This window comes from Mus musculus, chromosome 11 (genome assembly GCF_000001635.26).
Source record: "Mus musculus strain C57BL/6J chromosome 11, GRCm38.p6 C57BL/6J".
In the NCBI taxonomy this organism is placed as follows: domain Eukaryota; kingdom Metazoa; phylum Chordata; class Mammalia; order Rodentia; family Muridae; genus Mus; species Mus musculus.
Window position 1 is genome coordinate 113859614 of NC_000077.6, and position 13692 is coordinate 113873305.

The window sequence follows — 13692 nt, forward strand, 5'->3', positions numbered from 1 at the left end:
CCCATCTAAGGCCTATGAAGACTTCTGCTCCTGGCAGAGGTGTCCCTGAGCTGTGGGAGCAGGCCTAGAAGGGTGTTCAGGAGGTGTCTTAGGGTACTTGGGTGGTCCTAGCCATACGCGGTTTTCTGCCATGACCAAAAGGAGCTGGTCGGATCTGAATACCCCGTCGCTGCCATTACCCATGTCTCCTCTGCCCTTACCTGACTCGCAGGTGGGCGTTGCGAGAGTCATTGCCACCAGCCGAGAGCACCCGGCAGGTATACGTGCCAATGTCCCCTGACCACGTCTGCGAGATGTGTAGGGAGCCATTTCTGTCCAGGCGGATCCGAGGATTAGTCTCCACGGCCAGGGTGGCCCCATCCTTCTCCCACACGTACCTATGGAGGGGGAGGAGGTCAGAAAGTTTCCAGGGTGGGCCACACCCAAGCCTCCACCTGGGGGGCGTGTGCCAAAGGCAGGTGGGAGGCTGTTACATGCATAGCCTCTGGGACTGGGCTCGTGGGCAGGGAGCAGGGCAGGGGAGGAAGATGTTCCCTGGAAAGAGCGTGGAGGTCCACCACTCCCGAGGCAGGTGCTGGGTCTGGGAGCATTCAAGCAGCAGGCCATTACTGGTCATTTCACTTTGGGTTCAGATCTGGGTCAAAATGTTGTTACTTTTGGCCAGAGGCCACCACAAAACAGCCACTGGGAAAGTGCCAGCCGAAGGGATTCCCCCGAAGATGCTAAAAGATTACAGCTGGGCGAAGGAATCAAACTTCCCGAGCAGACCACATTTTGGAATTAAGTCTATGAGGGGAATCGTTAGATCGATGCATCACGGTGACAAATTGACTTTAGTGTCCAAAAAGGAAAAAAAAATCACTTTAGCTTCGGCCAGTCGGAACGAAAGGAGTCTTGAGAAATGACACACACGCTGGCTCATGACAGTACACTAGACCTCCTCCGGAGTTGTTAGGGAGAAAACACAGCCATTATCATTGTCACGGGCATGTCCCAAGGGCTGCCTCCATGGAGGTGAGGTGTATAGTGCCCTCGTGCCCTCCAGGGAAGGTGGGCTATAGTTCTCAGAAGGACAAGATGACACCGGGGGACAGTAGTGGGTCAACCTCAGGGTCCCCAAGTTACCTGGACTTAGAGAATGGAAGATTGGCAACAAGAGTACGTCTGGGATATTTTAACCCCGAGTTTGAATAGAAAAGTCAATAGAAGCAATATGAGCTACTGCAAGACGAACAATGGGGGTGGAAGGAAAGGACAACGGGAAGGAAAAATGTTCTCAGTCCTGGGAGAGACTGATTACACAGGAACGTTCTAGATTCTTCCCTGGTGGTCTGCAGCCATACTGTGTCCAGCGGTAGGAAGCTCAGGCTAAAGGCTGTCCCTGACACCAGCAGCTTCCGACCTGATCTTGGGTAGGTTTGTTTAACCCTCTTTGACTCCATTTGCCATTTGTAACGTGTGGAACCCGTTTACTTCATAAGGCTGTATGGATTGTAGGGATTGTAAAGGCGATATAAAAGGCTTAGGGGAGTGTCAAATAGGATAGATGGCCAGTAAGAGTTAGCCATGGATGTTTTTTATTGAAGAATATTTATAGCAATGATTTCTGCGATCAATCTGTCCTTTCAGCCACCTAGCTACTTACCACCTGTCTATGCAGCTTTCCATCTATCTATTCCCATCCACCCATCCACATCCATCTGTCCATCTGTCCATCCATCCACCCACATTCATTTAAACATCAGTCTATCTGTCCATTCATCCACATCCATCCATCTACCCACATCCATTTATCTATCAGTCTCTGTCCATCCATCCATTATCTGTCCATCCATCCATCCATCCATTAATCTACCCCCATCCATCCATTCATCCATCCATCCATCCATCCATCCATCCTTCTATCTACCCATCATCCATCCATTCACCCATCTAAGACTCTACCTACCGGCAAGTCCATCCGTCTATCTGTTCACCCATATTTCTATATATCCTGTTTTAAAAACTGTCTTTTTTAAATCCAATTATCTTATATTCTTTTTCACGCGATATTCCCATACAACACATTAAAATGAAATCAGATGCAGGGTGTTCCGCCATAGTCCTCTGTCACTGCACTGACGGCTGGTGTTGGACGCACCTCCTTTTCATCTGCTATTGTAGTTAGTAACGTGATGAATGCCCGCACTGAAGAATGTTTACCTACGCTCCGCTTCTTCAAAGACAAATTATCAGCGGCGAAACTGCCAAGTTAATTTTAAAGGCTTTTAATATAGATTTAGGAGTGGACAATACCAGTCACTTTCCATTCATCTCGTTACCTAGAGAAGAATCAGCCTCGCTAGCGTTCAGGGAATGAGCAGGCTTTCCCTAAACGCAGATCTATTTGCAGAGAGTTACTGCGGCTTAAGAAATACCCACGGCAAGCAGACACTCTTTGCTTCAGGACGTGATGCTTCAGGGAGCATATGTCCCTGCCTGGGAAACATTTGTTACTGAACTCAAGTGTAATTAATAGGTACTTGATTCTAATTAGAAATACAAGGGGTGGAAGACTAGGTTAGCAGAATATAGAGCAATTCCAGAATGTGGTATATTCCACGGTGGGGTCAGGGGATGTTGGCCCATTACATGCTTGCATACCTAAACTGTTTAAAATTCAAGACTTGTTATCTTTATTTTGTGTGTCTGAGTGTGGGCTTGCATGATATGTATGTATACTGCGTGCGTGCATGAGTGTGTGTCTTGTGTTTGGCGAGGATAGAAGAGGGCACGGATTTCTCTAGGACTGGAGTTAGAGTCGTGAGTTGCCACATGGGTGCAGGGAATCAACTCGTGTCCTCTGGAAGAGCGGCAGCCACTGAGCCTCGTCTCCAGCCCCTCTGTAAAGTTCTGCTGTAACATGGACATGACCATTTGTGGATGTGCTGTCTACAGATACAGTTGAGCAGCGATGCCAAAGGTCACGTGGCTCTCAAAGCCCAAGCCATCTTCTCCTGGCCCTCTATAGAAACGGTTTGTTGACCTCTGCGTTATGAAACCAGGTTTCTACAGTGACTCAATGACACAAAACCAGAGCTGGTGAGATGGCTCGGCGGGTAAAAGGTGCTTGCTGGCCAGCAGATGACTCAAGGACCCACGTGCTGGAAAGAGAGGACTGATTCCTCCGGGGTTGTCCTCTGACTTCCACGTGTGTGCAAGCCCACACAATAAAACAAAGCAAAGCAAAACAAAACAAAACAAAAAAGTCCCTCCTAGCATTCAGCATTATCAGCATCATCAGCATCATCAGCATCACCATCCTCCTCATCATTATCATCATCATCACCACCACCACCACCATGAGCATAAAAACCAAGAGATGGTCCTCTCAACAATGATTCTGAAGCCACTGGACATCATTGCTCCAGGCATAGTTGTAGTTACAAATCTTTATTTCAAAGTTGGTTACAAACCTAAAGGCACAGTGCAGAATCCCCCAGCTGCCAGGAGGTAGTGGGAAATCTAGAAGGCCTGGCCTTCAGTGCTGACTCCAGATACCACACTGAAGGCCTGATCCCTGTTGGAGAGGCGTGGATAAGACAGACTTTGTCAAAATTAAAATTTTCTACTCTTCCACAGATACTTCCAAGAGAATAAAAAGAGAAGCCACGGGCCGGAAGAAGATGTTTGCATGACAAATATCTGATAAGGCGCTGTTATCCAAAATATACAGAGACTTCTTAAAACTCAACCCTAAGAAAACAAACAGCCTGATTAAAAACCGGGCTGAAGTCCTTGTCGGATACCTCCCCAATGTAGGCACATGCAGAGGGAAACAGAAATGAGATGTTTGCCTCCTAGGCCACAGAGAAATGCAGATTAGCGCAGCGGATAGGATGGAAGGACTCTATTCTAGAGCATATTCTGCTATTGCAGAAGGCTGGAGCTCGGGATCTAGCACCAAGCAAGACAGGAAGCTCACAATTGCCTGCAACTCTGGCTTCAAAGGATCTGACGCCCTCTGGTGGACTCCATGGGTACTGCACTTACAGGCGCATAACCCTTGCCCTAGCCTCAGATGCACATAATTAAAAACAAACAAACACACACACACACACACACACACACACACACACACACACACACACACACACACACACAAACAAACTACTTCAGAACAGCAACAAGAACTATACCACAACTAATAGAATGTCCAACATCACTCAGTGCCTGCCAGGGCAATATCCCCTCTTCCAAGATGTGTACCATGCCTCTGAAAGACACTTGGGTGTTTGCTTCCCTCCCCACCCCCCTTTTCTTGACAGGGTCTCAGTATGTAGCTCTGGATGGCCTGGAACTTGCTATGTAGTTCAGGCTGGCTCCAGACTCACAGAGATCTGTTTGCGTCTGCCTCCTGAGTGCTGGGATTAAAGGTGTGTGCTATCATTCCTGGCTTGAGTGGTTTCTTTCAAAAGTAAACAAAAATATATACGTAGCCAGACTTGGTGGCTCATGTCTGTAATGTTATCACTTGGGAAGCTGGGGCAGGAGAGTGGCTACAAGTTTCAACCCACCTTGGGCTACATAATAAGAGCCTATCTAAAAAAGCCAGGCGTGCGCGCGTGAGAGCACGCACACACATACACACACACCCCTCTACCCATATCACATTCTTGGCATTATTTTCAGGAACCCTTTTGGCTCCAGATAACATCAGCCAATCTTTAGCAAATCAGAGATGTGTACAGAATTTGATTACCAGGATACTTGTAATGAGATTTCTCATATTAGCAAAAATTTAGAAATAATAATGAAAAGAATGCAGTCACTGTGAACTGGTAAACTGTTTCCCTCAGACAGTGGACTCTAAGCAATCCAGTAATTGAGTTGATGCAAACATATTTATTGACATGGCACAGGGGGCACAGTAGGTCCGCAAGGGAAAAGGATTAGAGACTAGAGTGTGTCTGGCTTCTTTAATGGAACTCAAATATCATTACTGATGGTGTCAAATTAAGGGGAATGGTTAACTGTACATGGGTTTTTCTGCTAGTCTTTTTTTTCTTGATCTGAATTTTCCTCTTGCAATGTAATAAATTCATTACATGGTAAAAGTATAAAAAGTATTTATTAATATTAATAATGTCTCAAAGTGGATTGTTCGTGTCCTGTCTAGATTTGGATCCAGATACCAAATAGATTCTTTGAGAATGGCGGGCAGCCTGCAGCTGTCTGGGCCTCACCCCTGGGGCCTGGCTTTGTCTTGACAGCACATTGCTTGGGATTTGAGCGTCCAATACTTAAATGTGAGCCGTTGGCTTCTCCCTTTCTAGTCTGCTCAGGGGACCCCGTTGTACTTTGTAGTTAGAATATCCTGTTTCTGGGAGAATATCAGAACCACTGGGCGGCTTTAAAAATACTGAGCATTGTGTCCCCTACCCCTATGTAATCTTGAGGCTGCAGATGGCAGCAGGGGCTGCCACTGCCCAAGGAGTGCAGGCTGGGAGCAGAGACAAAGGGCTGGCCTTGGGCAAATCTGTGAGCTCCAGGTTCAGTGAGAGACTCTTGGTGATTGATAGAGAAGAGATACTTGATGTCTGCCTCTTGCCTGTGCGTGTGCACACACACACACACACACACACACACACACACACACGCACACACACACATGTACACACACATGCACACACCTGTACACACATATGCACATACACACATGCATGCACATATGCACATACATGTATACATATGTACATGCAGGCACACAAATGCACGCATACACACAAGCAATGGAAACAGCTGCTGACATAACATAGTGGCTATTTGGGAGTTTTTCAACTAGCAGAACATAGTTGAGAACTAGAGAAAGGACACTAGTATGTCATCGAGACTGTGACTCAGGGGATGGCTTCTCTCTGAGGGCACTTTCACAATTGCTCTATTAATTTTTTTTTTTTTCTTTTAGAGAAAAATCTGATAAAGCCAGGATCCTGAAGTCAGTCTGCCAACATTCTGACTACCTCTGTGTGATTTCAGGGCTCATGTTTGTCCCTGCTGGCATGTTACAACGCCCCAAAGGTCAATGTTGAACACTTCATGAAGCGTTTCTCAGCCTGGGCAGGCCTGGAGTCCTGCAATCCTGGTTCCTCAGAACTCTATTATACTGATTGGCAGACTGTCCTCTGTCTAGTGACCACCAGGTGGCGCCCCAGGACACCACTGTGAGGCTTAGGGAGGCCATGTCTGCTGGAGGCAGGAGTGCCCGCCCCTCGTGGCCTCTTGGCCTCTGTGGCAATTGTGGGACAGTGTTACTACTCATTAGCTAGACAGCAACATGCTGGAATCTTCTGAAGGAGCAGTTATGCTGACTCCCAGCCTCTGGAGCTCTCCGGAGAGCACAAAGGGACACAACACACCCCTCCGTCTTGCGGCTCCCAGATCTTCTTATGGTTTGGGAGTACCCTGGGCGTCCTTGTTTGAGGTTGGGTCTGTGGAGCTTTGGTCCACAGACGCCCAGGCGAGACACTTGCTTTAGACCCACACTGAGCTCTTGGTCCTGGCTTTCCCACAGGGGCAGGAGGTAACTTCTGTTTAAGCTTTTCCTTTACATGCCCTCTGACGGGGTCATCCCCTGTCCTGTCTTAGCCCCGTGATCACCTCTGTGTCTTCTTGCCCAGACAGCTCCACTATGAATATTAAAATAAGACCTGAAGACCTTACAATAGGAGCTTAAACTAATTCATTCACACGAGGTTAGTTAGGGGGTTTAAAAAGTGGGGAGCACGCGGCAGGGGTCTTCTACCTCTTTATCCTAAACACCCTTTTCCCTTCCCTCTTCGTCTCCCTCCTCTCTTGCTGCCCCTTTTCTTCCTGTCTAGTATATGTGCACAATATGTGTATGGTGAAGTGCATATCTGCGTGCTAAGCGTGTGAGGCCAGAGGAGGATGCCAGGCGTCCTGTCTGTAATTTCTTTCCGTACTCGTAGACAGTGTCTCTCATTGAACCTCAGAAGTCTGGGGCAAGCTCCATCCCTCCTGTCTCTGCCTCTCCACACAGCTAGGGTTAGAGGTATTTATGCAGCTGTGCCCTGCTTTGGAATATGGGGATTTGAACTCGGGTCCTCGTGGTTAACACATAGGTGTTCTTAGCTCTGAGTCATCCCCCCACCCCTGAGTCCTCCTCCTTGCTCTATTTCTCTGTCTACCATCTCCTGCCTCAGGACTCTGCATCAACACGGTTCACACAGCATGGTCCTTAGGCACCAAGCCTCTTCTCCATCTCGCCCTGTATCCAGCTCTGGACATAGCCCCCCAGGTGAGGCCTTACAGACGGCATCAACTCCCCGATGCTGCCATCCTGTCTTATAAGCGTCCCTTCCCACTTTGCATGGAGTACCTGACAGTCACTCTGGGATCGTGGGTCACTCCACACACCATGGAGGCCTGGGTGCCCTTGATGACACTCTGGTCCTGGGGTGGCTTAGTGATGCGTGTCCGGGCTGTAAGACAGGGATATGTTTAGTGAACAGGGAGGTTGGGCTGACACCATAGTTGGCGGGGGAGGGACACGCTGGAGCTGCACATCTGGATGCTGGGAGATGTTGAGCGATGACCTCATATGTTGACAGGTTTATGTCACAAAAAAGTCCCAGGAGAGTGGAAAGGACAAACTGTCCCAGGGACACTGTGATTCTCTGAAGCCACAAACACGGTGTGGACTCGGTGCCATAGAAAGAATGAAAATTGCAAACTGAGAGTGACCAGAGCCACCAGGCCAGCTTCCTGGTGACAGGCAACTACTCACTCGAGGCCCTAGGGCTCAGCCTGGAGAGGTATGTCCATAAACCTGCATGTCTGGGGTGCACACCTCAAGTGGAAAAGGCTTGAGAGATCTGCTGGCTTCTCTCCAGGCTGATAATGGTGGGTGGCATACTGAACAGACAAGCTCACCTCAATGGGCCTCACCACCATGCCACTAATGTCTTGGCTGCTTTCTCAGCAGCACAAGGGTAGGAGAGGGACCCTGATGGACACTGTCTAGCCCGCAGAGCCAAAAATATTTACTCTCTGGCCCTGTGTTGATTCTGCCCTAAAATACATAAGACAGCTTTTTTATAGTTCTCTGGACTCAGCTGAGCATGGCATGACCTCTCCATCCAGTGGCCTTGCTGGCAGGGCCACCTCCTCCTGGTTCCTGGCTTCTGAGTTAATTTGTCATCATCCCTGTGACAGGAAGAGCCTTGGTTGTGTCAGCAACACAGTATGGGAGTACAGATGCTGGCGACCCACCCCTACGGATGGTCACTCACCCCACACCACCAGGTCTGCTGACGCCTCGTCTACTCCCCGAGAGTTGGTGGCCAAACAAGTGTAGGTGCCGGCGTCCGAGATGTGGGTTGGGCTAATGAGCAGGCTGCCAGATTCCAGCAGTGTGAATCGAGGCAGCTGGACAGAGCCACTGGCCAAGATGCGCTCCCCTGAGGTGACATAGGGTTTTATGGGTTATCAGATGAAACCTTGATGCTGGCCCTAAATGCTCCAGCATTGGAAGGTCTCAGCCGCCCACCCATCTCTGGACATGTTAAATGAGTTAAGTGTTAAGTGACAGGCTGAGCTGGGACTTGGTGACAGGCTGGGGCTCACAGGCTCACAGGGCAGCAGTACCCTTTCTATCATCCTTTCTGCCATGCCTCCACCCACCGCCATGTCTGTCCTTCACCCGATGAGGCCACAATCTGTCTGCTGTGGCTGCTTGCAGCCAGCTAGCCATGGCCTGGGGGCAGATGCACTTGGGCTGGGGAGAGGAGGCAGGACACAAGCTGACAAGGTGATGAGGGGTACCTCAGCACAGGACAGGATGCTTCTGGAGAGAGTCACCTTCAGGGAAGCTGAGGAGGTGATGGATGGATATAGGGTGTGGCGGGGCAGTGCAGGGGAGGCGTGACACAGAGAGAGATATACACAGGTAGATCGGTAGACAGACAGGCAGATGGATAAAGATTCTACCAGGTTGGGACAGATAGACCTCTTACAGTGGGACATAGGGGGTCTTGGGTCTGGCCTGGGAGACACAGAGACAGAGACAGAGACAGAGAGAGCAGAGCAATGTGGATTGTGAAAGATGGGCGGCGGCACAGTGTCTAGCCTTTACAGCTGCACGTGGGGAGCTCAATCCTGCTCACTCCTGAACCTAGAGTGGAAGGCTTTCCTAGACTCTCACGTGACTACGCCCTCTGAAGGACCATCCCGCCTACCTTTTTGCCAAGTGATAGCAGGCCGTGGTGCCCCTGAGGTCTCACATGCTAGTACCACCGACATGCCGTCAATCACCGTGCTGTCAAGGGGGCCTCTGGTGATATTAGGGGCAATGCCTGTAGGGGGAGGCAGTGGGATCTATTAGCGATATCTAGGAAGACCCCCAGCTAGGGGCTAAGTTTTTTTGTTTTTTGTTTTTTTTTCAAGACAGGGTTTCTCTGTATAGCCCTGGCCGTCCTGGAACTCACTCTGTAGACCAGGCTGGCCTCGAACTCAGAAATCCGCCTGCCTTTGCCTCCCAAGTGCTAGGATTAAAGGCATGCGCCACCATGCCCGGCTTAGGGGCTAAGATCTTAGAGCCCACAGAAAAGACAGATTTCCCTCCACTCCACCATCTGGCCCTGGTGTTACAGGGCCTTCTGCAGGGAGGCTCATAAGAGGTCCCCAGGTACCCGTCAAGAGAGGTCTGCCCTCTGGAACCTCAGACATCCACTAAGGGGAAACTGAGGATGCAGAGGGAAGCTCACACCCTCAGTGACAAACTCAGTGGAACCTGAGCTCCATTGAACATGCACCAGTTTGTGCAAGAACGAGCAGCTGATAGCTGCCTTTGTGCTGGGTCTCCGGAACCCTGGGTGACTCCTCTGACCCGAGGTCAGCAGACACAGGACCCACGAAGAAGATCATGAGTGAGCAGGGTGGACAAGATGCTGTGCTGAGGGGGTGTGAGGAGCTGGTGCCACATGGGACAGCCTCCCCCCCAAAGCCCCCCCCCCCCCAGTGCAGGTCAGTCCACCCTACCAGCAGTGAGTGTGGAGGGGTGCTGTGACTCATGGGGAGGCTCACTCAGAGACAACACAGGGGAGGACACTTACTGGTGACAGCCAGGTAGGTGGAGGTCTGGGCCTCGCCAGCTGCATTGTGGGCAAAGCACTGGAGCATGCCGGTGTCGTCGGGCAGCAGGCCGCTGATCTGCAGGCCGCCATCGCTGCGCTGCTTGAAGCGGGTTAGCTTCCCCACCTCCACCAACGCAGCGTCCTTGTACCAGGTGATGGAGGGAGGCGGTACCCCTGCGGAAGGCCAGGGCCATGGTCAGCCATTTTGCCCCATCCCAGGCCAGAGTCTGCAGGAGGTCCTAGGCTGCCTTGTTTTCTAGGATGCTCTCATAGGCATTGTTTTTATAGAGTATGCTCTTTTAAAAGTCTCAAAAAATTTAGGATAGAATAGAGATTTTTCAGAAAGTGGAAATCTCCTAGACTCAATTTCCTGCATAGACTAGGCATGGCTGAACACACGCTTTGTAATACAGTATTTGGGAGATACTGGATTTAAAAAAAAAAAAGTCAAGGCTATAAGACTATCCTCAGTTATATCGAGAGTTCAAGGCCAGCCGGGAAGTTTTTAGAGGGAAGGTTCATTATTACTATTACTGATCACATCTTTGTTTATTATTATGAGAGTGGGCGTGTGTGTGGAGGCCAGAGGACAGCGCTGTGGAGTCATTTCTCTCCTTCCACCTTTGTGTAGGTTCCAGGGATTGAACTCAAACCGTCAGGGTTTTTGGCAAGCACCTTTACCCAAAGAGTCATCTCATCTGTCCCTATTACTGCTGAGTTGCTTCAGACAGAGGCAGGAGGAGCTCTGAGTTCGAGGCCAGCCTGGTTTATAGAGAGAGAGAGAGAGAGCGCTTCAGGGCAGCCAGGGCTACACAGGGAAACCCTGTCTCAAAAAACCCAGGACAGTCGGCTACACAGGGAAACCCTGTCTCAAATAAACAAACAACAAACGAAAAGAAAAAAGAAAAAAAATATTTCATTTTAATTTGTGTGTGCGTGCATGTGTGTATGTATGTGTGTGTGTGCACATGTGTGTGCACATGTGTGTGTGTGTGTGTGTGTGTGTGTGCCTGAGGCAGCCAGAGGCATCCATCCCATCCAGAGCTGGAGCTCCAGGCTTTCCTGATGTGAGTGCTTGGAACCGAACTCAGGTCCTTGGCAGAGGAGTGTGAACTCCTGACCTCTGAGCACTTTCTCCAGCCTCTATTATGATTATTATTTTAAAGTGCATTTCTTGTATGTGTGTGCGTACTCTTCTTACACAGATGTATGGGATCACGTGTGTGACTGGTGTCCACAGAGTTCAGAAGAGGACAACTGGGATTGTGGGTGCTTGTGATTCATGTATGTGGGTGGTGGAAGTCAAACCTGGGTCCTCTGCAAGAACAATAATTGCTCTTAACTACTGAGCCATATCTCCAGACCTTATTGTTATTTTTGAGACAGGGACTCATATCCCAGGCTGGCCTTGAACTCTCTATGTAGCTGACGATAGCTTTGACTTTGGTTTTTTTTATCCAGTATCTCCCAAATACTGTATTACAAAGCGTGTGCTGCCGTGCCTAGTTAATACAGTGCTGGGGATGCTATCCAAATACTATCAACTGAGCAAACTCTCCATCCCTGGCTTCCTCAATGCCTGCTTCTTCTGCTTTCTTCTTCCTGCTCTTCTTCCTCCTCTCGCTCCTCCTTCCTTATTACTATTATATATTCAAGACAAGACCCTGCTCTGTAGCCCAGGCTGGTCTTGAACTCACATCAACTCTCTTTCCTCAGCCTCCTGAGCAGGAATGGCAGGTGTGTGTCTTTAGTTTTTTAGTTCTTCTGTGTACTGTGCTAACCTTCAAGAGCCATACTCAGTCCCTGGCAATGGAGCCCAGGTAGAGAAGCACGCAGAGAGGCCTCTGTTCCTCAGGAGATCCCCCTATGTCCCATCTTAGGTCTGCACACAAAGGAAGATGGAGTTCTCCATCTCTTGGCCTGGTTCTCTCTCCCCATAGGTGTCCCTCAGTTCTTCCCATGCTCCTGCTCACCCTCTGCCTCTCTGCCTTCGCTCAGACTTAACTTCCCCAGGGGTGCTCTACACAGCTCTGCACCCTCCCCCCAGCTCCCTTCCACCCTGCATCCAGCCACCACCATTGGATGACAGCAATTCTTTGCTATTCATTGCAATGCAATGGGGGGCCGGGGTGTGGCTCACCATCGACAGCATGTCACGATTTAATTGGCAGCCTTGTTTCTTTCTTAGTGGCACATAAAATAATGGCAGATCTCACTGCTCATGGCATCTCGAATGAGATGAAATAAGGCATCTTTGTTTATTGGCTTCTTCCTCTCTTTGCAAATATGTCAGGTGGAAAACAGGAGGGACTGGGCTATGTGGTCCCTCTGTAAAGTCAGCCTGGCTCACTCCCCTTGGGCAGCCAAGAATGAGAGACCCTGCTGAGATTATGTGACAGCAGTGTCTACCTGCGGCCCCTCTGCTCCCACAGGCCTCTGCGTAAGGGTCTCAGAAGAGCTGTGGCTTCACAAGACTTCCTACACTACTGGGGCCACATCAGATCTTTTGCTCAGGATTTCCTATTCTCCGGACAGCCTGGAACTCATAGCAATCCTCCTGCCTCACTAGATGCTAGGATGCTTGAGTCTCTACACTCCATGAAATAGCCCTTTTTAACCCTCTATCCTTTCAGGCTCAGCTCTGTCAGGATGGAGGCAGTAAGGACCAGAAACTGTGACAGCGGGCTAAGTAGGACTAGCAGGGGGTGAGGACCAAGCCAGGTACCCCTCCCCTCTCAGATGGGCTGAGTGTATGGCACCCGTTCAGGTGAGACACACCAGGTCTGCGGATGCTGGCAAAACGGTGATTCGACATTGTCTACAACTCTCAAATTATGGGCAATTTGGGTCTGTCACCTGTCCTGAAATTACGGTAATTTGGGCTCATTTGTAACTCTGGAGTTACGTGGGTTGATTTGCAGTCTGAGATTACGGTAATTTGGCTGTTTGTTTCCTGGGTGCCAGCTCCTAGCCAGCCTGTCATTGCTTAGTGATGTGGTCTGGAGAGGGAGGCGGGGCTTGGAGAACCCCCAGCAGGGATGAGAGGGGTCGAAGGTCCCACTCGCATGCATGCCTCTGTGTTACCTTTGGCTCGACAGGGGATGTCCACCACCTTTTCCATCTCGGCCGTGATATGTCTCTCAGGCTCTCTGACAAACTGAGGTGGCTCTGCAGGGGAAGGAGCAGGAGACAGGATTAGAGGCTTACGGCTTTCATATGTAGCCCACACTGCTGTGCCCTCCCTCTCTCATAGCGGAGGAACCCCAGAACTTGCTGGGACTCACCCAGCACCGAGAGGTAGGCGCCCCGGGTGACAGGGGCCACGCTGCTGCTGCGCAGCATGGCTTCGCACTCGTAGTAGCCGGCGTCGCTGACCGTGGGGTTGGCGATGGTGAGCCTGCGGTTGTAGTCGCTGATGCCACTGGAGAGTGGAGCCCCGTCCTTCTTCCACACAATGTGCAGCTTGATGAGAGGCCTACGAGGCGAGGGAGGCAGTCGCTTTCAGTCAAGGGCGTCTGGAAGGGCCATGGGGAAGCGCAAGTGTGGGCAGAAACAGGGA

At 50.1% G+C, this 13692-nt stretch overlaps 1 protein-coding gene across 4 annotated transcripts in view; it reads right to left on the reverse strand.

The window, feature by feature from the left end:
- Positions 1 to 13692, reverse strand: part of Sdk2 (sidekick cell adhesion molecule 2) — a 290656-nt gene that overhangs the window by 83240 nt on the left and 193724 nt on the right. For all 4 annotated transcript variants that reach the window (XM_006533253.4, XM_006533255.3, XM_006533254.4 and 1 more), the window contains 7 exons: positions 13418 to 13608; positions 13218 to 13301; positions 10113 to 10307; positions 9237 to 9353; positions 8292 to 8459; positions 7379 to 7481; positions 201 to 377 (listed from right to left, as the gene is read on the reverse strand). In XM_006533253.4, coding sequence (XP_006533316.1) covers positions 201 to 377; positions 7379 to 7481; positions 8292 to 8459; positions 9237 to 9353; positions 10113 to 10307; positions 13218 to 13301; positions 13418 to 13608 — 1035 coding nt within the window. The remainder of the gene's footprint in view (positions 1 to 200; positions 378 to 7378; positions 7482 to 8291; positions 8460 to 9236; positions 9354 to 10112; positions 10308 to 13217; positions 13302 to 13417; positions 13609 to 13692) is intronic.